The 25145-nt window shown below is 32.4% G+C and overlaps 1 protein-coding gene across 1 annotated transcript; it reads right to left on the bottom strand.

The window, feature by feature from the left end:
- Positions 1-3839: 3839 nt before the first annotated feature.
- Positions 3840-19649, bottom strand: Pcd (pterin-4a-carbinolamine dehydratase). The gene is made up of 3 exons (XM_072531978.1): positions 19407-19649; positions 19223-19345; positions 3840-4180 (listed from the first exon to the last, which is right to left on the bottom strand). Exons 1-3 carry the CDS (start codon positions 19560-19562, stop codon positions 3998-4000), a joined length of 462 nt encoding a protein of 153 aa, XP_072388079.1. The 5' UTR covers positions 19563-19649; the 3' UTR covers positions 3840-3997.
- Positions 19650-25145: the final 5496 nt, after the last annotated feature.

The raw sequence follows: 25145 nt of genomic DNA, 5'->3' as shown, positions 1-25145 counted from the left end.
TTACGGGGTCGCCAAATACATTATTAATTTTTTTTTATTACTTGTTAATAAAAATTCTTGACAACGTTATCGTGTTATTCTTGATATAAATCTACCATGTTGCCAAAAAATTAAGTTCAAGAATTTATTCCCTCTGGGTGTAACACTTCTAATGTCACTAAGTATATATATATATATATATATATATATATATATATATATATATATATATATATATATATATATATATATATATATATATGGTAGTCAAAATACGATTGAAATATGGTCTGGACAAACAATAAAAACCATCAGTATTGCGCGTGAAAAATACTAAAAAAATTAGGTTGAAGAAAATTTAATTTCAAATCAAAATCGGTACACGTAAGAAAAATGTATTTTCTCGGCTTCCAATAAAGCAATTTTCTTCATTTTGTGAACCTCTAAACCTCTAAAAATCCTACGAACGAGATGAATTTTTCTGAGCATGTTAATTTTGGAACCACAAAAAATATGCAAAAAGTTACTATTACTATCCTCCGGTTTCTCCCTAAAACTGCCCCTTCCCCTCATAGGCAAAAACGGACAAAATCGATTTACCAAGAATCTATGCTTCGTAGAAAAAATATTTTAAATAAAAAATGTAGAGGAGACAATTTTGAACAAAAATATTAATTAGCACTTTTTGTGTAAAATAAACCGTTCTCTCAAAAATATCACTTAAAGCGACTCGGTTACGTGCGCGAAATCAATTTTAAATAAAATTTGTATCAACTCCACGGTAAAAATTCCATATCTTTTGATCAAAGTGAAAGTTTTTTGATAAAAAAACCGTTTAAAGGTGAAGAGTGCAGCTTTCTTATGCGATTTTTGTATTTTGCTGCAATTAAAGCCAGTTTCTGTAAAAGTGTTGTTATAAAAGAATGGAAATTCTATAATGACCGGTTAATAGAAAAATAATAGGTACATTTTAATGATCTCGTGAGAATCGAAAAAAATGGCAAAAATCGGGCAACGTTTATTTATAACACTTTTATATAAATTGACTTTAACTGCGGCAAATGCAAAAATCGCATAAGAAAGCTGCACTCTTTAACTATAAAACGCTTTTTGATTTTTGTCGATATTACACTGATCAAAAGATATCGAATTTTTACCGTCGAATTGATACACATTTGAGTTTAAATTGATTTCGCGTTCTTAGCCGCGTCGCCTCAAGTGATATTTTTGAGAAAACGGTTTATTTTACACAAAAAGTGCTAATAAACATTTTTGTTCAAGATTGTCTCAGCTATGTTTTTTAGGCGCTAAGTGAGTTCAAAAATTAATTAAAAAGACACATTGACACCTTAAAATTTTTATAAGTTCCAGTATAATCTTGGGATTATCTCCTAATCAATTTAATAATTCGAAAACTCCATTTTTCTCCCAAACGGCACTACGGAGAAAGTGGGACATCGGAATTGTACTCCCTCAGTTGAATTATTTGAAATCTTAAATGAACGCTGCAACATTTTCACAGACTTGATATCAAAAAGGGGCAAATCTGAATCTGAACTGAATCAAAAAGGAACAAATCAAATATTAAATCTGTAACCGTTTCAAAAGATTTAAAAGAAAATCATTATAATTTCGATTATTTTTTTTTAAATAAATCTACTAACCCCATCTATCTGTCAAGTACCTGTAGCCGACTAAAGGATTCTTCTGTAATTCCCAAATATATCCGGTAGATGAGCCTATTCATCAACTTTTCACTTACGCCCAATTTTCAGAGAGCGCAAGAATAGCGTCTCGCTCTTTTCTCTTAAGAACGTCCAACCGTTAAGACGTGTTTCCGAAGTGGGTCTCATTTAGAGGTGAGCTAAGAAATCCTTTTCTTGTCCATATTTCAGATAGATATTTATTTTTAGACCCTTATTGGAGAGGCTACAATGCTGATATATTTCTAATACATGTCTCAAGATAATACTGGTATGGAGTTATTCCAGATCATGGCCCAGTAGCGGTATCTTTTTATGGAATACCTAACCCCTCTTATCTAGGATGGTGGTGGATTGATATAGGATGTAGCCGAATCAATGGTTTCATTTGGTTGACTGATTAAATAAGAAAAGAAACAGAGCAGATTCAGGTTGTACCAATTTTTATTATATCTTTCAAGAAAACGCAAATGATTATGAACTCAAAAAATGAAAATATAGTGAAGTGTTCTAATTTTATTTAAAGGTTTATTTTCTCTATGATTCCTAGTTGATAAATAACTATATTATTTTCAATGTAAACAAATTTCGAAATTTGGGATTAATATATATATTCATTTACTTTATAACTAATTCTTTATTTAATACGATACAAAGCTTTTTTGTTTATGATAATGTAAACATAAAATGGTATTTTTGTATCCTTTTGGGATGACATAACTTTTAATGTTTTCCTTTTTGTTCATTACTAAGAAATAATAAAGTATAGTTTTCTTGTAAACCTTCGATAAATCTTAATTTTTTCTTTGCTCGTCCCCTACGAGGATAAACCAGGGGTGGCGTCCAATAATAAATTATAATTTTATATTATCTAATTGTGCTTGGATTTAAGATACGATATAGTTTCTATATGTTTAAAAAAATCCCGCCCAATTCTCTTCGACAGTGAGCGATTCTGGCCTTGCATATATCATTGTAGCAAATCTAATACCAGCTCTCTACATTCGAATACCTCTGCCTTCGTCCAATCTCGCAATTATATAAAATGCAACTACTGTAATGACTCTGCTCACACAATTTATTCATGCGGACAATTTTCTGCTCTCTCTCTCTCTCTCACGCTAAAAAATACAATTTTCCGAAATCAAATCAGATCTGTTCCAATTGCTTGGGTACAATACACAACCATGATGATTGGCTTTCTTGCGGCTGTTTGATATGCTCCAAAAAACATCACAGTCTGCTGCATCAAAATTCTTATGCAGAAAACACCTCATTAATCTAAGTATGTATGTATACTATTCGTAAGAAGATGATTAAAAAAGGTATTCACTAAACAATTAGCTAATAACAGTTAAAAAATTTCGTTGCACATGTAAAGTGGTAAGTGGAAAAAATTATTGGCAATTCACTTTGAAAATTTCAAGAATTTAGGGGACCTTTCAAAATGCTCTACTGAAAAATTAGGCTAGATTGACATATAAACTATTGCCATACCGCTACTGAGTTGTTTTTCCAAGCTTTATTCACGAATGGTTGCAGTAGAAAAATATAATATGATATAACAGCACATTTCTACTCATGTCAGAGATTCTCTCCCTAAGGTAGGTAGGATTAGACAGGATTTGATATAATATAACATATCAAGTTGTGCTGTATCTAATAAGTACCAGAGCTGACATATCATATATTTCATTCCCATGAGACATATCAATTTGTGCCAACTTGAAGAAATTTTACTAAATGACATATCAAGATAATAATCTGATTTTTTGCATAATATACTTTGCCATACCACTACAGAAATATTACTAGTCATAGAAGAAAGTGAAAAATTTCGATTTCCACTAAATACACCAACAGACAAAAAAACGATCTTATCTAAGGACCTCAAAATCATCTGGAAGGATAAAATACCTAAGCAAGGAGCACTCTCAACGGTGAAAAAATTAGTGTAACAGTGAATTTCTGACATTTAATGTCACATTTTGGGAACTGAAAATTGAATCTATATGTGAAAAATGGTTTTAAATCGGACATGTGTTGACAGTTATTATGGAAGACCTTTTAGGTTTGATGTTAAATATGGACTCATGATACTTCTAGTCTATTCCATCATATTGTAAATCTTTAACATAAACATAAAACAACACAAAATTATTATGCACAGTTTATTAACAAACAAATGTAGATTTATCCAAAACAAATGTAAATAAAGTCTTCTAACAGGTCAAAAAAAAACATAATTATAAGATAGTCTTATTGTATATCGAGATTTTTATCAGATTACAGAAACTTGATGTCCATATTATTTTTTAAGACTTAATACCTTTGGCAACATCTTCCATGAAGTTTGCCAGTTTTACGTCTCTTCCACTTAATCCATTAACATCGTGTGAAGACAAGGTAACTTGTACTTTGTTGTATACATTAAACCATTCTGGGTGATGATCCATCTTTTCAGCAAGAAGAGCGGTGCGACTCATAAAACCAAAAGCCTAAAAAAAAGACAGAATAAATATAAAACAAAAATTAATTTGTATGTAGATCCAATACTGTGCAATAATTTTCGGATTAGACATTACCCGTTAAAATGCCGTACTGTATAAATGTATATGTATGTGCAAGCATGTATGAACATATATGGAGATCTCCTCAACCCCGACACGGTGGGACACAATGGCTGATAGGGAAAGTCCTGTAGATAAATAGGACAAGTGTTAACCACCCATGGGGAGGACATGAACAGGAAAGGCTATGTCATTACTGTAGATTTATCAATAGGACATTGCACACACACACACACACACATATATATATATATATATATATATATATATATATATATATATATATATATATATATATATATATATATATATATATATACTCAGTGACATTAGAAGTGTTACACCCAGAAGGAATTATTTCTTGCACTTAATTTTTTGGCAACAGAATGACTATATTTAAAACATGCTATGATAACAATACCAATGTTTTATCTTTTCTACTTTTTGTAAAAAAAAGTTTTATCTTTAAATTTTTTTGTGAAGAGACCGATTTGTAAAAACCGGTTCGTATAGAAATGTTTAGTTATTATTCCTCAGTCTAATTGTATTCAGTGTAAGAAAATGCCTCGAGTTCGAAGACAGTAAAATTACCACCAGTTAGCGATTTTGACAGGGGAGAATTATTGCGTGTAGAGATATGAGTTTGTCGAATCGCGAAATTGGCCGTCGCGTTAATTGTACGGCAATGACGGTTATGCGTGTCTGTCGTGTGTGGACAAACGAAGGTAAAGGAACACAAAGAAGATCAACTGGCCAACCGAGGCGTACCACAGAGCGTCAAGATAGGCGCTTTAGATTACTGGCTCTGCGAGACCGTTTTGCTACTACGCGTCAAATTGCTGACTAATGGTTTTAAGTAGCAGGTAGACCTGTTAGTATGCTTAGACTATACCGCCATATTCGAGCCCTTGGACTGGTTTAATTCCGTCCACGACTAGTGGTTCCTTTGACTGCGGACCGCTGTCATCAACGTTTGAATTGGTGCAGAGAATGACAGCATTGGGTGGCAGAATGTAGCATTCAGCGATAAATCACGATTCTGTTTAGGAATGCATGATGGTCGTAAGATGTTAAGACGCCACCGTGGAGAGCGACGGGATATCGGGTTTGATGTTGAGAGGCATGTACACAGAACAGTTGGAGTAATGGTTTGGGGGGCTATTGCCTATGGTAGTCCATCACTACCTGTGTTTATTCGAGGCAATATGACAGCTGCACGTTGTGTTGATGACATCTTACAAACTACTTTACTGCCTTATCTCGATGGCCGTCGAGACGTCCTTTTTCAGCAAGACAACGCGCGTCCCATATTGCCCGTCAAACTATGGACTTTCTATAAGAAGCTGGAGTTAATGTTTTGCCGTGGCAGCCCCGTGTTCCGGATTTGAATCCTATCGAACATGTATGGGATATGATGGGAAGGAGACTGTCCATTTGGTACCATCTTCCACAGACTCTGGCACAGTCATTACATGAAGTTTAAGTTGCTTGGAACGAGAAGCCACAGGCAGACATCGATCATCTCATTTTGTCAATGCCTAGACTTATACAGGATTGTATTCAGCTACGGGGTCGCCAAAGACATTATTAATTTTTTTTTGATTACTTGTTATTAAAAATTCTTGACAACGTTATCGTTTCATTCTTGATGTAAATCTACCATGTTGCCAAAACATTAAGTTCAAGAAATTATTCCTTCTGGGTGTAACACTTCTAATGTCACTGAGTATATATATATATATATATATATATATATATATATATATATATATATATATATATATATATATTGTAACCGTTTCAAAAGATTTAAAAGAAACTCATTATATATTTCGATTATATTTTTTTTAATAAAACTAATAGCCCCATCTATCTGTCAAGTACCTACCTGTAGCCGACTCAAGGATTCTTCTGTAATTCCCAAATATATCCGGTAGATGAGCATATTTTTCAACTTGTCACTCACGCCCAATTTCCAGATTCAGGCGCCATGATAGCGCTTCGCTCTTTTCTGTTAAGACCGTCCAACCGTTAAGACGTGTTTCCAAAGTGGGTCTCAATTCAGAGGTGAGCTAATAAATCCTTTTCTTGTCCATATTTCAGATAGATATTTATTTTTTTATACCCTTATTGGAGAGGCTATAATGCTGATATTATATTTCTAATACTCGTCGCAAGATAGTATTGCTATGGAGTTATTCCAGATCATGGCCCAGTAGCAGTATCTTTTTATGGAATCCCTAACCCCTCTTATCTAGGATGGTGGTGATTTGATATAGTACGTAGCTGAATCAATTTGGTGACTGATTAAATAAGAAGAGAAACAGAGCAGATTAAGGTTGTACCAATTTTTATTATACCTACTTTCAAGACAACAGAAATGATTATGAACTCAAAAAAAAAAATGAAAATATAGTGAAGTGTTCTAATTTAATTTAAAGGTTTATTTTCTTCATTGTTCCTAGTTGATAAATAACTATATTATTTTCAATGTAAACAAATTTCGAAATTTGGGGTTAATATATATATATATATATATACATTCATTTTCTTTATAACCAATTCTTAATTTAATACGATACAAAGATTTTTTTGTTTATGATAATGTTAACATAAAATAATATTTTGGAATCCCTTTGGGATAACGTAACTTTTAATGTTTTCTTTTTGTTCATTACTAAGAAATAATAAAGAATAGTTTTCTTGTGAACTTTCAATAAATCTTAATTTTTTTTGCTCTTCCCCTTCGAGGATAAACCAGGGGTGGCGTCCAATAATAAATTATAATTTCATATTATCTAATTGTGCTTGAATTTAAGATACGATATAGTTTCTATATGTTTAAGAAAACCCCGCCCAATTCTCTTCGACAGTGAGCGATTCAGGCCTTGTATATATTATTGTAATACGGCAGTGTTACAAAATGGCGCCCCCCAACGTGGGGCATGTATTAGATTTGCTCCATTTGTACCTTCGTTACAAAATGTCGCCCAGCGTGTGGGGCTTTTGAATATTCCTGTATCTTCAGTTTTTTTTCAATATTATTAGTTGTTTTGTACCCCCCTGTATATGTGGTTAATTAAGTCTTTATGTTTTGAACCATTTTTTTGATTAAATTGTGTATTTGTTTTATCCAATTTTTCATTAAATCAACACTGCTACTATTTTAGAATTTTTTGCAAAGTATTTATATGTATTCGTTTTTAGTCTTCGTAAAATTACGTAGAAATATTTCCGTCTATTTTCTGAGATCCAAATAAAACGTATTTGGAATGATGTAATAATTTACTGCTTACATTCGAATTTCTTTTTGTCGGTATTCTTAATGCGGTGTTTTTCCAGACTCGTCTAGAATAAACATTCCATGTTAGAGAAATTTTGTTTATGTCCATAAATTAATTCGTATCTAAACGATGGCTTTCTTTGCAGTTCAGTCTTATTTGTTGATAGAACCATAATAATTATATTCCTCAATGTGTTTATTTTAAATAAACGAAATGGCTCTTAGCGTTCGGTATTTGAAAAATCAATTAAGTGAATTTTATTTCTTAACCTTGATTCATGGTTTTTATTCGCAGCTGGGAATTATATCTATATACAGGCTGTCCCTACCTAATTTTAAAATGTGTTATCTGGTTTCGTGCAGAATAATTACGCGAAATATTTTTTTGCGAGGATTTGAAGTTGAGTTCTTTGATCTTGGATGTTTTTAATATGTTTAATCTGTTACCTGATAAATTTTCTTTTTAATTTGTTTTTCGTTTATTTTAAAAAATTATTTTTTCATAGTTTAACTTTTTCGTACTTTGAAAAGAAAATTTTATTTCCTGAAAAGGAAAATGCTTTCTATAATTTACAGTCCATGGTTCTTTTGTTTTGCATTTATAAGGAAATAATGATATAACTTCGTTTCTCTCTGCCTAAGGCGTCTTTGTTGAGAATATAGAGCGGAAATATTGTTATTCTCCTTCTGTTATGTTAATTTTATGTCTTTGTGTGGTCAGATGTAGTAGAAGTATGTTTTTGGTACTGGAATTTATTGTTATTTGTGGTTTTACCTTTTTTTTCTCGAGATGTCCTGTAGGACGTACAGGCACGTGACCTGTATTATTGTATCTTGAGTTATTTGTGTGATGTCAGACTACTGGTATATCCAGCAGCTTTCTTTTTTTTGTCGTTGACATTTTTGCGGTCTTCTAATAGTTTATTAGACCACATATATCTTTTTGCTTTGAGACTTTTGGCTAAGGCTCAAAAGCTTTCATTTATTATCTTGTGTTCATGATATGGCACAAGTGAGGTTGAAGTAGTTTGCTGTTGTCTATTGTGACTCTTTGTATATACAGAGGTGAAACAACCCGCTGCCGCCTATTGTGAATTTACCTTTTATCTTTATGTCGACGTTAAGACCACGTTTGTTTAACAATTGAAATAGTTCTGGTACTACCGTTAAATGACCCACTGAGAATTAAAAGTTTATACTATTTTGACTCTGTTAGAGTTCTGCTAAAGAATGGTAAACATTTCTTTGTGATTTGTATGACGACCATATTGGATTCAATTAGGTGTCAAAAATGTTTTACTGTTCAACTTTTTTATTGTTGCGGTGTGTTACATCCAACATCACGATTTTTTTTATTATTGACGATGGATTGTAATATTTTTCTATTTCTTTGGAAGATTGTAATAATTCTTCCGTTCCTTTTAAGTCTTATCGTAAGTTTTTGTTTCGTGAAAGACTCTTACGATTCTTTTTTTGTTTCTTTTGGAAACATCAGTCTTAGACTGAACTGTTTGTGTAGCGATTGTGGCTTGTATGCCATACACCCACTTTCTTTCTTCTTCTCCAAGATTGTGTATTAACGGTTTGGATTTATTTTCTTCTTTTGTCCTTTTGCCAGTCTTCTTGCTTGGAAATTTTCCACTGTGATCAATCCCAGAGGATATTCTTATGGAACTATTGGCCATCCTGCCTTTCTTCTAAAATGTTCAGTCCATTCTTAATTTTTAATTTTTTAGTTGATTCCCTTTGCGCCTTTGCGTACTTAATCTTTGCTACCTTCTCCAGCGACTATTCAACCCCTCCGTGGCCCGTGTACAGGAAGAGTTGCGCTAACGCGAACTTTATCCTGGAGAGGATTCGTTTCCTTTCCAAATTTTTTTGGCGTGGGGTCAGTACAGCACTGATACCCTAGTACTTAGTACATTGAATACCACTTTGCTTCGGCAAATCTGTCCCTTAGTGCTTCTTTCCCTTCAGGAAGTTGACACGTTTCAATTTTTTTTGAGCTGTCTCGACAACCCTTGTTTTATGTCGGTGGTGTTGACTATTAGTCAGGGAGCATCCTGCTATAGTCAAGTGGATTAGTGGACCTATCCCTATTCCAATTAATAATTTTGTGTATCTCAGATGTTGTCGCAAAGAGACGAGCCTCTGGAAGTAGTGTAGGAGACTCCGCACGTCGATCTCCAGAGCAACTCAGTTTGGCTCGCACCCCAGTTCGTTGAACTGTTTTAAATTTTATTATTATAATATTGATCATTTATTGTGTTCAATATGTCTATATATATGTATATATGTCGTATTTCTTTTCGACATAAATTTTATTTTTATCTTATCTTATTCTACTTCGGTATTATTCTCTCTCTAGTTTGTATTGATCGAGATCTTAAGTTTATGCTACCCCGACCAAGAACCTATATTGATTTTAAGGGTGTTTGCAAAATTTAATCTCATTTTATTTTTAGAATGCCTTGGTAGAATGTGATATTTTTATGCTTATGTTAGTTTATATTACAATAAATTGTACATACCTTTAGTTGTCTTCAAGTGGATACAAAATTCAATTTATCTTATTTTACGGATTTATAAATCCAAGTAATTTTTTTTTGGTATCTATACCAAAGATATCAAGATTCCTCTGTCTAGTTACCAATGATAGTTCATTATAGTATCTGTTCATTTGCCTAAGTTTTACTCTTAGTGTGGAGATCTTCGAATTTCGACTCTCTATTCGAAACCCCCCAAAATAATGTTTGAAAAGATTATTGCTGTCTAACATCCTATATTCTGAATGGCCAGACACTGAGGAAGGCTAGGGATGAAGTAAGCGGATTCCCGCTAGTTGACTCGTCGGAATGATAAGCCATTCATAATTGTATTTCAGTAATAAATCTAGAATAACAGCCTACCGCGTCAGGAAACTTTTTTAGTTCTCCAATACCTGTTTAGTTATGTAATCTAGAATTATTTAGACCCTACCCGAAGTTGACCCTACCCGAAGTTGACCCTACCCGAAGTTGACCTACCGATGTTGTCCCTATTATAGGCGGATGATACACGTTGGTTATCACAAATTCTAGTTGTCATACTAATAACTAAACATCAGCCTTTTTTTGTTTCTAAATATAGATGTGTCTTACAGAAATTCTGATGTCTACCTCTCCCAGTAAACTTATTAAGGCTTGTCTTTGTAGAACTTTAATGTACCCAATTTTGAACTATTAGTAACTCTTTCCTTTTATTTGTGTATTTCTAAATGTGTCTATAATGACGCGCTGCGTTATTACCTTATGTTATTCGTGGATTAAGTCATAGATGAAAGACTCTATGCTTCCGAACAAACGATGACACATTTGTATTTTGTATCTTATGGCGTTAATGATACGATTGTATTATTATTCTTATGTTATTCGTGGATTAAGTCATAGATGAAAGACTCTACGCTTCCGAACAAACGATAACATTATTTTTTTTGTGTTTTATTGTGTTAGGTCTCATAACGACTACGCAGTAAATTATCTGTTTTGTATCTTGGTGACAACACTAGTATGTTTTGCTTTATATTACTTATGAAATTTCAAATAATAATATCTTAATTATATTGTTTCGATTGAATGCGAGCATTTGGTCTCAAATAATGATTTGTAGATATGTTTTGTTTTATTCCGCTTTGTTCACGATATTGGTTATAGGTGAAATACCCTATGCATTTTGAGAGTGAGAATGCAATTTTTTTTGTTTACATTTTTATAGTTGAGTCATTTCTATGCGTTCTGTTTCGCTTTGTTCTGAAATCTTTGAGTTGTTCCCACGTGAGTTGTGAAAGAAGGATTCTGTGAGTCCAGATTGTAGCTATATTTGTCCATTCTGTTTGTCTTACCTCTCCGTATATCTATTCCCACTTTTGAAAAGGTTAGTATGGTGTGCCACCATGCCTAGTCCGATTCCACGCTGGTACCCAGTTGAAATCGTGGGGAGGGCTGTGTAACCGTTTCAAAAGATTTAAAAGAAACTCATTATATATTTCGATTATATTTTTTTTAATAAAACTAATAGCCCCATCTATCTGTCAAGTACCTACCTGTAGCCGACTCAAGGATTCTTCTGTAATTCCCAAATATATCCGGTAGATGAGCATATTTTTCAACTTGTCACTCACGCCCAATTTCCAGATTCAGGCGCCATGATAGCGCTTCGCTCTTTTCTGTTAAGACCGTCCAACCGTTAAGACGTGTTTCCAAAGTGGGTCTCAATTCAGAGGTGAGCTAATAAATCCTTTTCTTGTCCATATTTCAGATAGATATTTATTTTTTTATACCCTTATTGGAGAGGCTATAATGCTGATATTATATTTCTAATACCCGTCGCAAGATAGTATTGCTATGGAGTTATTCCAGATCATGGCCCAGTAGCAGTATCTTTTTATGGAATCCCTAACCCCTCTTATCTAGGATGGTGGTGATTTGATATAGTACGTAGCTGAATCAATTTGGTGACTGATTAAATAAGAAGAGAAACAGAGCAGATTAAGGTTGTACCAATTTTTATTATACCTACTTTCAAGACAACAGAAATGATTATGAACTCAAAAAAAAATGAAAATATAGTGAAGTGTTCTAATTTAATTTAAAGGTTTATTTTCTTCATTGTTCCTAGTTGATAAATAACTATATTATTTTCAATGTAAACAAATTTCGAAATTTGGGGTTAATATATATATATATATATATATATATATATATATATATATATATATATATATATATACATTCATTTTCTTTATAACCAATTCTTAATTTAATACGATACAAAGATTTTTTTGTTTATGATAATGTTAACATAAAATAATATTTTGGAATCCCTTCGGGATAACGTAACTTTTAATGTTTTCTTTTTGTTCATTACTAAGAAATAATAAAGAATAGTTTTCTTGTGAACTTTCAATAAATCTTAATTTTTTTTTGCTCTTCCCCTTCGAGGATAAACCAGGGGTGGCGTCCAATAATAAATTATAATTTCATATTATCTAATTGTGCTTGAATTTAAGATACGATATAGTTTCTATATGTTTAAGAAAACCCCGCCCAATTCTCTTCGACAGTGAGCGATTCAGGCCTTGTATATATTATTGTAGCACGACAAGGGTTACAATATATATATATATATATATATATATATATATATATATATATTATATATATATATATATATATATATATATATATATATATATGACATAGCAGCTCTCCAAGAAATCAGATTTAAAGGGCATGGTTGCACAAATAAAAAAGAATACAGTATGTACTACTGTAGAGCAGAAAGACAAGGAGACTTTGGAGTGGGTTTTATGGTAAACCATAAATGCCGCAGGTCGGTATTGGGTTTTACTCCAGTTAATGAAAGAATATGCAAAATACGTCTAAGGGGAAAATTGCATAATATTACAATTATTAATATCCATGCCCCAACAGCAGCAGCAGATGAACTAGTAACCGATCAATTCTATGACCAACTACAAGTAGAATGTGAAAACGCACAGAAGAGAGATGTAGTTATAGTCCTGGATGATATGAACGCGAAGCTGGGAAAAGAGCCAATATATGCAGAATCCTTTGGTAAGCACAGTTTACATGATATTACCAGCAACAACGGTATAAGAGTGGCACAGTTGGCAATGACAAACAAACTAAGAGTTGTTAGTACGTGTTTCCCTCATAAAAATATTCATAAAGGAACCTGGATGATACCTGGTACTAATAAATTTAATCAAATTGATCACATATTAATATCTAAGCGGTGAGCAACCTCCGTAACAGATGTTAGAACTTATAGAAGCGCAAATATGCGATTCGGACCATTTCTTGGTTATATCGAAGATAAAACAAAGAATATCAATGGTAAGAAAAGAGAAAGGCGCCAAACAAAGAAAATGGAATACATATATGTTTAAAAATCCTAAAAAGAAGAATGGGTACCAGCAGAAACTAAAAGTAATATTAAATGAAAGAGGAGAACAAAACAGCATTGAAGAAGAATGGAATATCATCCAAACGACAATTACAAATATGGCAAAGGAAACATTAGGTGAAACCTCAAGCAAAAGAAACGAGGAATGGTTTGACCAAGATTGCCAACAAGTAATAAATAGCAAAAATATAGCTACACAGAAATGTCTACAAAGGGATTCCCGATCGAATAGAAAGGCATATGAAGAAAAAATGCAAAGAAAAAATGCAGAAGGAAAAAGAGAGAAATGTTGAATAGAAAAATACAACAAATTAAAGATTATAATAACAGAAGAGAGACTAGAAAATTTTACAAGGAAACCAAGCAATGTACCCAAGGATACATGACAAGATCAACAGTTTGCAAGGACAAAAATGGGGCAATTTTCAGCGAGAAAGAGGAAATAATGAAAAGGCGGAAGGAGCATTTTCAAGAGCTGTTACCCAGAAAAAGAACAAAACGAAGATAAAGAGATAATTCACCACACAGCAGAATATCATATGTCATAAAACGGCAGAATGTCATAAAACATCTAAAAAATAACAAAGCACCTGGCACAGATGGAATAACTGCAGAACTGATAAAGAATGGTGGACATGCGCTATGGAGGCGTATCCATAAACTAATCGACCGCATATGGACACTAGAAGTCATCCCAGAAGATTGGAAAGTAGGAATCATCCTTCCTATGTACAAAGGAGGAGACAAACGACTCTGCAAAAATTATAGGGGCATAACAGTCTTAAATGTCATCTACAAGATATTATCAGGAATTATATACAGCCGCCTGGAATCGTTTTCGGAGGAGATTATTGGTGAATACCAATGTCACTTCAGACCAAAGAGGTCAACTATAGACCAAATACATATGTTAAGAGGTATATTTGAAAAATGTGTCGAATATAACATACCTATTTACAACTTGTATATCGATTTCAAACAGGCGTTTGATGGAGTAGATCGACAAAAGATGTTAAAGCAACTATCTATGTTAGGGATACCCAATAAATTGGTTAAACTTATACGAATGACTCTGGAGGGTTCCAAAGCTATGGTGAAAATACATGGAGATATGACGCAGGCCTTTGATATTGAAAATGGAGTTAGACAAGGGGATGCCTTATCAACAACACTTTTTAATCTAACTTTAGAAGCTGTTGTTAGAAAACTGGATTATGTTATTAATACAAGATCTATGCAAATATGCGCACATGCGGATGATGTTGCCATAATAAGCCGCAACAAAAGGACATTAAGCGAAAAAGTTATAGAACTGAAACGAGAAGCTGCTACGTTTGGTCTATATATAAATGAAAGCAAAACAAAATATATGGAGTGCACAAAATCAAATGAACATGAGAATCTGAAGGTAGACAACCATACCTACAAATATGCCTCCACTTTTCCCTACTTAGGCTCAATAATAAATGACAACAACATCAGTCAAGAAATACAAGCACGGATTCTTAGCGGTAATAAGTGCTTTTATGCATACAAAGACTTAATGAAAAGTAAGTTGCTGAATCGTGAGTCTAAGCTGAGAATCTACAAAACAGTAATTAGACCAGTGGTCACATATGGATGTGAAACGTGGACCCTCTCAACCACTGATGAAAATCAACAGAGAATATTTGAGCGCAAAATACTAAGGAAGATATTTGGACCAACCCAATGCAGCGATGGTTCGTGGAGAATTAAAATGAACCACGAGCTGGATGAACTAATGCAGAGCGCAGATATTGTCAGATTTGTAAAGTCACAAAGACTAAACTGGCTTGGTCACCTAGAAATAATGCCAAATAATCGAGCTGTAAAAGTAGTCCCGAGATGGAAGCCCCAAGGAAACAGAACAGGAGGAAGGCCCCGTAAAAGATGGATAGACGACGTAGAGAGTTTTCTTGACAGGTACTCCATATTTTGAATGTAAACAATGGGTACAACGAACAAACAATAAATAAAATTTTAAATAAAAAACTACATAAGAAAGCTCTGAAATTAGTATTTCCACCACCAGAGAAAAAAAACCAGTACCTTCAGCTCAATTACATCTACAGGCAAGATATAAACAAAAATAGCCAAACACATAAAAAGAAAGGAATTCAACCAGCTTTCAGAACAAACGTCAATTTAGGCAAATATATTAGGAACAACAAGAGAAAAACAGATTCTACATATGCACTTCGCCTTCTAGAGGGTGATCATTCTATTAATGGCCAATTTCAAATTCTTCACGTTCAAAATAAAGACCTAAAATATCTATTAGAATCTATGGAAATTAACAAATTAAAAAATACAGATATAATTCTGAATTACCAACTTGAGACAAACAGTTCTCCCCTCCCCAACTTATTCAGTTGAAGACTATAAAGTGTAAACACATGCCAAAAATAGATCACTTGAGAAAGGTACTCTACCGAATCAGCTGTAGTGATCATAAATTATAATAAATTTTGTGGAAGTTTTGAAAATAAAAGTTTTTAGCGTTTTATTGTTAGATAAAATGAATTTCCATTAAGTAACAGTCAAATCCATCACTTAAATAATAAAAGTTTTAAACCAAAGAAAATAGAATACTTGCCCTGTGATCAGGATTTTTAAGTTATTTAGAAATAAAAAACAACTACAAAAATATAATTATTCTTGCCACAAGATTGATCCAAAGTGCAATCTTCTGCAAGAAAGAAGAACTCATTTGTTGTGGAAATAAGTTCTAATGATTTAGTTTCTCAAGATTGGAAGATTACAAATAGAAAAACGAATGTGGAAAAAGAAGCAGCAAACTAGAGAAAAATAATGCATCTCGAAAGTTAACGAAACAAGTAATCTGTTAATACTATATAAAAATAATTAGAACGATAACATTAACTTTGAAGAAGTAAATTTAAAGAAAAAAACAACTCCGGCTAGGTCAGATACTTTACTTTTGTTATATCCCTGAGGAAGAAAAATTGACGAAAAAAAGCTTAAGGACATCAGTGATCTGATGCCTTACATTCTACCTATATCACAGGAATTTTATCGTAATTTGACTGGTGTTATAAAGCGGATAAGTTTATTTGGTCAAGCTCTGATGAAGAAAGTATATACTGACAATCTGAACTTTGTATTTTTATAAAATATATTTTTAAAATAAATTAGCAATATTTTTTGTTGTTGTTTTTGTTTTTACATGTTATTACAATCATACTAACTTAAGTACCTAAAATATCAATATTGAACAATTTAAAGTATGTCAAACTGACCTATGGACCATTTCAAATATTGTCACATATATAAAAAATATAATATGTATTGTTGTTTCTAATCTGCGGTACTTCATTTCAATGATTTGTTTTAAATTATAATATATAATTAAACAGACAATACATGCTTAAAATATTTAAAAATTTTAAAATAGTGGAAATACTGATTGTAATGTAATAATTAAGTGAACTATCCACCAGCAGTTTATGCTTTAAGTGCCATACTTATTAATGAATATCGAGATGGGCCAAAGGAGGCTAAGTGCCATTTATTTCACTAAATAAATATATACAGAGGGTTTTGATCCAATAACCATAAAAGTAAATAGTTTTTTATCAATATTAAATTTAATAGCATAATATTCATAGTTATCATTAAAATTCTAACATGAACGTAATGTAGGCTTATCTTTTATCCCTATTTTCCAAATTGGTTAGGCGAATGGATCTAGTAATCCGCAGTCATAATTCCAACCACACACACACGCATGCCATTTTCCAACATTTTGTCGTTTAGTAGTTAAGCTACTTTGACGCACTAATAGATACTAGTTTATTGTGGAGTGACAGTCGGTGGTTTTGGCCTAAGAATTTAGTAAAAGTATTGGATGTTTTGTCTAGCTTTCGAATTTATTTAATTCTTCTTCAGGACATCTAAGAAAATGATTATATTAATAAATAAATTACTTATATAACATTAATGACATCTCAAATTACTTTTGGTGAGATTGGGTTTGAAACTGTGAATTCTACATCTACATTTATTTTGGGAAATGACACACATTGAAAAAAACAACAATGACAATAGTTGTTTTCCAAATCCAGAATAATTTCATGGTTTTAAACAATGGGCAGCAATTCATAGGTTTCACAGATGATCTGGTATATCTAATAAAATAAGGAAAAGTGCTGTGTAAATTAACTGTTTGTTGACATCATTGGAGAAGCCAACAGGTAAGGTTTGATTGTAAACAAAGTGAAAACCAAAAGCGAAGCAAGTACAAATAATGTCTGGGAATGGAAAATCTTACAGCAAATCTTCAAGAGTATACATTTGGCAGAAGGTGAATGGAGAAGATAAACTAACCAAGGGTTGATCCAAAATAACAGAAAATTGGGACACAGAGACTGAGATGAATGCAAAATGTGTTAGAGGTGCCAACAAAAGCAAATGCCATATAGTTAAATGTTAAAAGTGAGAGAGACAAGGAAGAAAAGAAAAAAGTGGCCAAGAAACAGATGGACAGTCACAGTCAAAAAAAGTGGAAAAAAACTAAACAAGAACTTAGAAACCAGGTCTATCCATGACCTATAGTGTAGTTATTTATTTAGTTTAATTTTTTTCTAGTTAACATGTATGTATCATAACTTTTTATTGGGATTTACAAGACTCAAAAAGGTTTGTTTTAAACATATTGTGATATTGTTTGATGTATGATTCCATAAATAATTAGCACTGTGCACTAATTGGTACTTTAGTACCTACCAATTAGTGCAATGCTTTAATCCTTAAAGCTACAGAAAGTAAGATTATGTTAATAACCAAAAAAGAATTTTTATTGGTTAGCCAAGCATCTGAAAAAATATTCGGCAAGAGACGAAAATAGAAAGCGTGTAAATTCACCATAAGTAGCTCATTATCCATAAATGTAAAGAAAAAAACTTTTGGACATTTGAATCATTGTTTCATTAGAGTTCCAGGTAATCTTTGTAAACATGTACAGAAATAATAATAAAGAAAATTCAGATTACACAAAATTTTTCAAATGTGTTGAAAATTATAAAATGAAATCATATGGCTAACATTTAAACCTTAGAAACATGATATTATTAGGTGTAGTGTAAGAAACTGTGCAAATAAACTGATAAATAAAAAGGGGTACTCCTTGGTACATAATCACTTCATTCATTAAAAACTATATAACCCCATAACTTATTTACAAAGTTTAAGCTGTTTTTCATTAACATATACCTGACAGAAATCCAAAATATTAGGTAAAAATTACAAAAAAGATATTCTTATGAATTTAGTTACATCTTCTGAAGAAAATGGAAACTTATATACATATTCACATTAGCCCTACAATTTTGTGGAAAACTTCAGCCTAAGATAAACATTGAAAGGGTTGATGATAAGGCAAGTTGAAGTGGTTTCAGGAAATACAACTCCCAAAAGATAAGAAACTATGACTGCCAATACATTATCTAATATTGGAAAAGGATGATGTGTTATTTCAAACAAACTAAAGATTTTATTCCCATATTTCCACCTGATTAAGAGCAATACCATTTACTTATCACCTTAAGATCTTGCAATATGGAAATGTAACACCCAATATATAGATTACTAGGAGATTACCTACTTAGGATTTCACATTCCTCAGTGTGCCCATATAAATAATGTTAAAATATTAAGTTCACATTTATTGTCTGGTTTACCTGATTAAAATCTTTAAATAAAAACTCCTTGTTAATAGCATCCCGGTTTTCAACCAACTTCCATCCTTGAGTGAACAGAGGGGCTAGTGAGGTATTCCTTTCCTCTTCATTAAGTTTTGCTTGCTAAAAAGATAAAATACAAAGCATTTATTTAATTCCTTAAATGAAATACTATATTACACACCATCTTCGATTTTGATTTACCAGACTTTGTTAAGTCCACTGTAGTCAAGGCCAAGTTGCGGATGAATACTAAAAGATGAAAGGAACTTTCCAGTGCACCAACTCTAATTTGATTCTTAATACTGAGCTTATTAATCATCATAAATAAACTGGTCATTTTTATATAGATTTATCAAAATGAGGTTGTGAAATAAACAGAATAGATAAATGTATTTTGTAAAGTTTAACCGCAAGTTGCAAAGAATATAGACGTATATTACAATTTTAATTATTTTAGTGGTGTAAGAATAAATAACCGATTTCATTAAATTTTAAAATACATAAATAAATAAAATATAGCAATAGTACTACATAATTTTAATACAATTGTATTTAAAAAATGCTAAATGCCTAAATATTAAAAGTTTGAAGAACGTACCTATCGATTGTAAACAATATTCAGGGATGGATTCAGCACTTCAGGATTCACCTTAATCAGGGAAAAGTAATTCAAATACTACAATTGGTTGTGCCACATAATTGTAGTGCCAAAAAATAACTATAGATAATATTTATAGGTCTCATTTGTTCTTTAGGATCTACACAAGTTTTATCCCGATCTTAATGCAGTATAAATATAAAGATTTATTATGGATTTGAGTAAACATTTTGATCACAACGTAAGAGAACAAATAAAACAAGTCCAGAAATATAAATATTTAGGATCAATAATTAACGACAACAACGACTATAGTTACTGAAGAAATCAAATCAAGACATACACATTTGCCAAAATGAAAAATGTTTTGTATAACAGAGATTTGTCGATTCGAATTAGAGTTAGACTTTTGAGTTGTTACGTGTTCTCTGTGCTGCTGTAAGGAGTGGAAGCATGGACGGTAAATAAGCAGGTGAGTGATAGAATGGAGGCTTTCGAAATGTGGACTTATTTTACACAAGAATGCTTAGAATAAGCTGGGTGAACAGAATTACAAACCACGTAGTATTGGAAAGAATGAGAAAACAAAAATTAGTCCTAAACACTATCAAAACGAGAAATTTGCAATATTTGGACCATGTTATGAAAGATGAGCACTAGGAACTTTTGCAGGTAATCATGCCGAGGAAAATCCAAGAACGAAGAAGCCGAGGTAGAAGACGCGTTTCCTGGCTAAGCAATATAAGACTGTGATTGATGACAACTACAGTTCTAAAGAACCATTCAAAACAATGGTATCCAAGATTCGAATCATAACGACCGCGCGTAAAGAAGAAGTAATATTTTAATAGGCAACTAAGTCTAAACTATTAAGTTTACATAACCCTTTCAATACGAACTGTAGAGTTTTTTAGAGTAAGTTTTTTATTGCTTTATTGTATTGATCAATCAATATTAGGTTTCTCAGTAAATGCGAAATGTATAAATTAAACACAAAAGGCAGCGCTGGGATCATTTTAATACCAACAGTCTCAAGGTGTGGGAAAAAAAAATTTATCCCAGTAGTTGTATATAGCATGATACTATAACAAACAAGGTATGCTCACTTGCCGTTCTAATTTTAATTGACTTTGCGCATGACGTCATAGCGAGACAAAGCCAGGGGACTTGTCTGGATCTTATTTTAACGATGCATCATATGGCAACGTTGTTCCATTACTGTAATGAACAACTTCGAAACTTAAACTGTTTTTTTTTTAATGGCATAGGCAAGTGCCATACAGCCAGTCACAACATGAAAAAGTTGTCATTATAACTACCAGAAATATGTTCCAGTTCACTACATTTAGTTACAAATTCCAGTATGAAAGCTTATCAGCTTTCTACAGACTATTTAGTTGTTTTGGCATGGCACAATCACAATACACAACAATAATTAGTTTTTAAAGCTATTAATCTAAATTTAATATGTATTTATAAATACAATTTATTAATATTTAATATATTATTATCAAATTGTGTAAGAAATGAAAACATAAACAAAATTCTTACTCTAAAAAAGCGGCAACACTTTAAACAATTTTGTCACACGCTGAACTGTCAAAAAATTTGAAGTATTCCCATATCAGTTGCGTACAATTGTCTAATATATTTAATTAAAATTATTATTTTGTGGAATATTAGACTTAAAGAGTTATTTCACAAAATTTATATTATTAATAATAACAAATGTTTTTGGTTATTTAATCAATATAATTCTAAAATTTCCATTATAATGATGATTACATTTTTCTGATTATTATACCATGTTGACGCCTATGGTATAATATTACTTATACATACATTACTTTTACAGATTACTTTTACAGAAAACTATATAAGCATTAAAAACCGCTGTCACCATGCGTTTATAAAAAACTTTGCTCCGCTTTGATTTAGAAGAGTTTTATGCTGATATTGGAAAGGCTAAAACGATATGAAGAACAATGATGTCAATATATTTATTTGTGGGAGACTGAAACTCGGAAGTTGGAGACGAAAAAATGAATGGTGTGGCCGATCCATATGGACTGGTCATCACAAAAACAGGCATAAGATTTGTTGAGTTCTGTCGAGAAAACAACCTTGTTATTACCAACACTTAGTTTAGGTTATCTAAATGACGCATGTATACGTGGAACACTCCTAAAAATAAACAACATCCAGTTGTAATCACAATGAGAATAAAACTAAAGAAAATCTTAAACAGCAACAGCAGGACCAAAGACAAAATAGCATGGACTAATGCAACAGTTGAACAAATAGGGATGAGTCTGTAGATGAGCAGCTGGAGATAAGTGGACAAGCAGATGCACATGAAGCCGCAAGAGAAACAAAAAGAGATATCGAGAACACATGAACAATTCTCAAAGAAACACTTAATGAAAATAGTAATCGACGATACTAACATCCAAAACTTTTACAGCTACATTTATCTAGGAACAGAAATAAACACTTAGCTAGACTACTCGAAAGAGATTATGAGACTTATTAAGGTTGATCTTCACCCTCGATTAATTTGTTTCTGATCCTAGAGATGGCTCTACTGCGGCATACTACTGTGGTAATTTTTTTAACTTAATCGTAGATTTCTACATGATGACTCTGTAATATTTTCAAACCCTAATATAAATTACAGTTTTCTATCATTATATCCATTGGCTGACTTGCCAAGTTGTGTAGACAATAATTTTATCAAATACCTAGTAGACCAAGTAAGCAAAGATATCTTTAACAACATCTTTATGTATAATATTTTACTGCTCCGCTGTGTCAATCGGAATATATTATAGTTACGCATTTGCAAGAACATAATCCACACATATCATTGAAAAATGACACATATGTATTATCTAAATATTTTTATCGACAAAGAGTTACTTAGCGGCGCTATTTATCTGTGAATATCGTATTACCATTAAATTTATACATGCAATCATATATTAGATTTTTGTTGATAGTTAAAAATTAAATTATCTGGTATTATTAAATATTTTAGTGGGATTTATATGAAAAATGTTCAATCGTCAAAAATGTTAATTAAAACATGCGAACATGTCTTTCTTTTGGTATGTTTATTACTGGTTTCAGGTTTGTTATCTTCCTTATTAGTGCGTCTTTTTATTTTCTTTGTATGTGTCCAAACCATCTCAGTCTGTGTGAGAATTTCACTATGTCTTCCCCTTCGGTTATATTTCTATTTCTTATTTCATGCTTCATTAGTCTTCTATATTCTCCTTGTTCGGGCTTTATTGGGCTGTTTATTCTTATCATTTTGCTTTTAATAATTCTTACTTTTTCTTTATATTTTACTTTTTATTTATATTTTTATTTTCTTTATATCTATTTTCGTAAGACATATTACTTTTGCTACGTATGCTATCACCGGTCTAATTGCTGCTCTATATATTTTTGTCTTTGTTTTCTGCTGTTTTTCATCTTTAAGTAGTGAATGATATTTCCAAAACACGATGTTCTTCTCTCACCTTGAGTGCGTGGTAGTGTCATGCGTTGGATGTACGATTTGGGGTAGTTGATGCCTATTTAGTTATCACGGTTCTATTTGGTCTAATTTAGTTCTTCAGTTTCCGTATTCGACCATTTTATAAAGCCAAATGAGTATGTGAAAAGTGGTATTGCGTATGTGTTTATTGCTTTTACTATGTGCTTGGAATTAAGTTTGCTTTTGAGTATTAGTATCCCAGATTTAGTCATACGGCTCACAATCCATCTAAGGGGAAAATTCACTCATCCCAGATACCTACGGTATCAAAAGGATTGAGCTCTGGTGGGACTCTTTCCGTGTTATCGAGCCCTAGGTGGCTTGGTATGTTGGAGTATCTCCCAAAAATTTTTGTACACATCTGGACGTTGAGAGTACTATAGCTTTCTGCATAGTCTTGTAGAGATGTTCATTCAGACCTAGCTTTTTTATGTTTTCTAGGAGGTTCTTTGGAATGACTCCAGTAGTAGAGAGAATAATAGGTATTGTCTGGGTACTTTCCATTCTCCACTGTCTTCGTATTTTAATTTCCATATCCCTGTACTTGGCGATTTTTTTGTTCTGTTTAACACGAAGATTATTGTTGTCGGGTATCGCCACATCAATTAATGTTGTTTGTCTCTTTAGTTTATTAACTAGTATGAGATCTGGTCTATTATGTGCCACTTTTTGGTCTGTGAGCACAGTGCGGTCCCAGTATAGCTTGTAGTTGTCATTGTCAAGTATACTCTCAGGAACGTATTGATAATATGGAAGATGGTTTGTTTAAAGAAGTCCCAGTTTGATAGCTATCTCTTGATGAATGATCTTTCTTAACCGGTAAGATGTTGGATGGTTTCCTGAGCTTAATATCCATAGGCATTTGTCATTCTGGACCTGAGGGTCTTTGACGATATATTTCAGGTAATTTTTGGTTGGTATAACCTGATCCTGAATGGCCAGTAGTGAACCTTCTGTTTCAGGGAATATCTTTCCTGATGTCAGCCAATAGTTCGACGCTATATTGTCGATATGGTCTTGACTGACCTCATTGGGATGTCGCCCGTGCAGAGGTTTACCCATCCAGGTGCGCATTTTTTTGTCCTTAATAAGATGGTTTATGCGCATTTCTGGTTCCCTCAGTTTGATCGGTATTGTATGATCTACTGCACAAATCGCCAAATTGTAAAGTATATGTCTCAGCTTGCACCTGAAAATAAGTTCTTAAATTAGTAATTTGTTTTTCGAGTTGCTCACTTATATCCATAAGTCCTCGTCCTCCGAAATACCGCGGTAATGTCGTTCTTTCTACTGCACTTCGAGGATGGTGTTTTTGTCTGGAGACATTCTATGAAAAGCTTTTGATATAAAGTATAGAGATCGCTTTACTAACTATTTTTGCTGTTTGAGTACACCAACTTAATGTTTGGTTGACCGTAACACCAAAATCATTAACTTCCCGTAGCGACTTCAGAGGAACTCCATCCCAAACATATTATTTATATCGGAAATATGAATGTATAGCAACTATTAGAGACGATTCTTAGTGACTTCGATTTTGTCCTAGTTATTCTTATAACTTCTTCTTGTGCAATATTTAGACATTGAATATGAATACGAATATGAACAAGTTCGTTTGAAATACCTTCTATAATTATTACACCAGCATCCAGTTCAAATAATTCTAATATGGCACCCATTTTTGATGTTAATAAAGATTTTTCTATCTTACCAGTAAAAAAATATATAAAGAATAGTAGGAAAATGTAACTTGACTTTCACAAACAATACAAAAAATCCAA

Source organism: Diabrotica undecimpunctata, chromosome 5 (genome assembly GCF_040954645.1).
Source record: "Diabrotica undecimpunctata isolate CICGRU chromosome 5, icDiaUnde3, whole genome shotgun sequence".
Taxonomy (NCBI): Eukaryota; Metazoa; Arthropoda; class Insecta; order Coleoptera; family Chrysomelidae; genus Diabrotica; species Diabrotica undecimpunctata.
The sequence above is the reverse complement of the archived record's forward strand: the minus strand, read 5'-3'. Positions and strand labels throughout refer to the sequence as shown.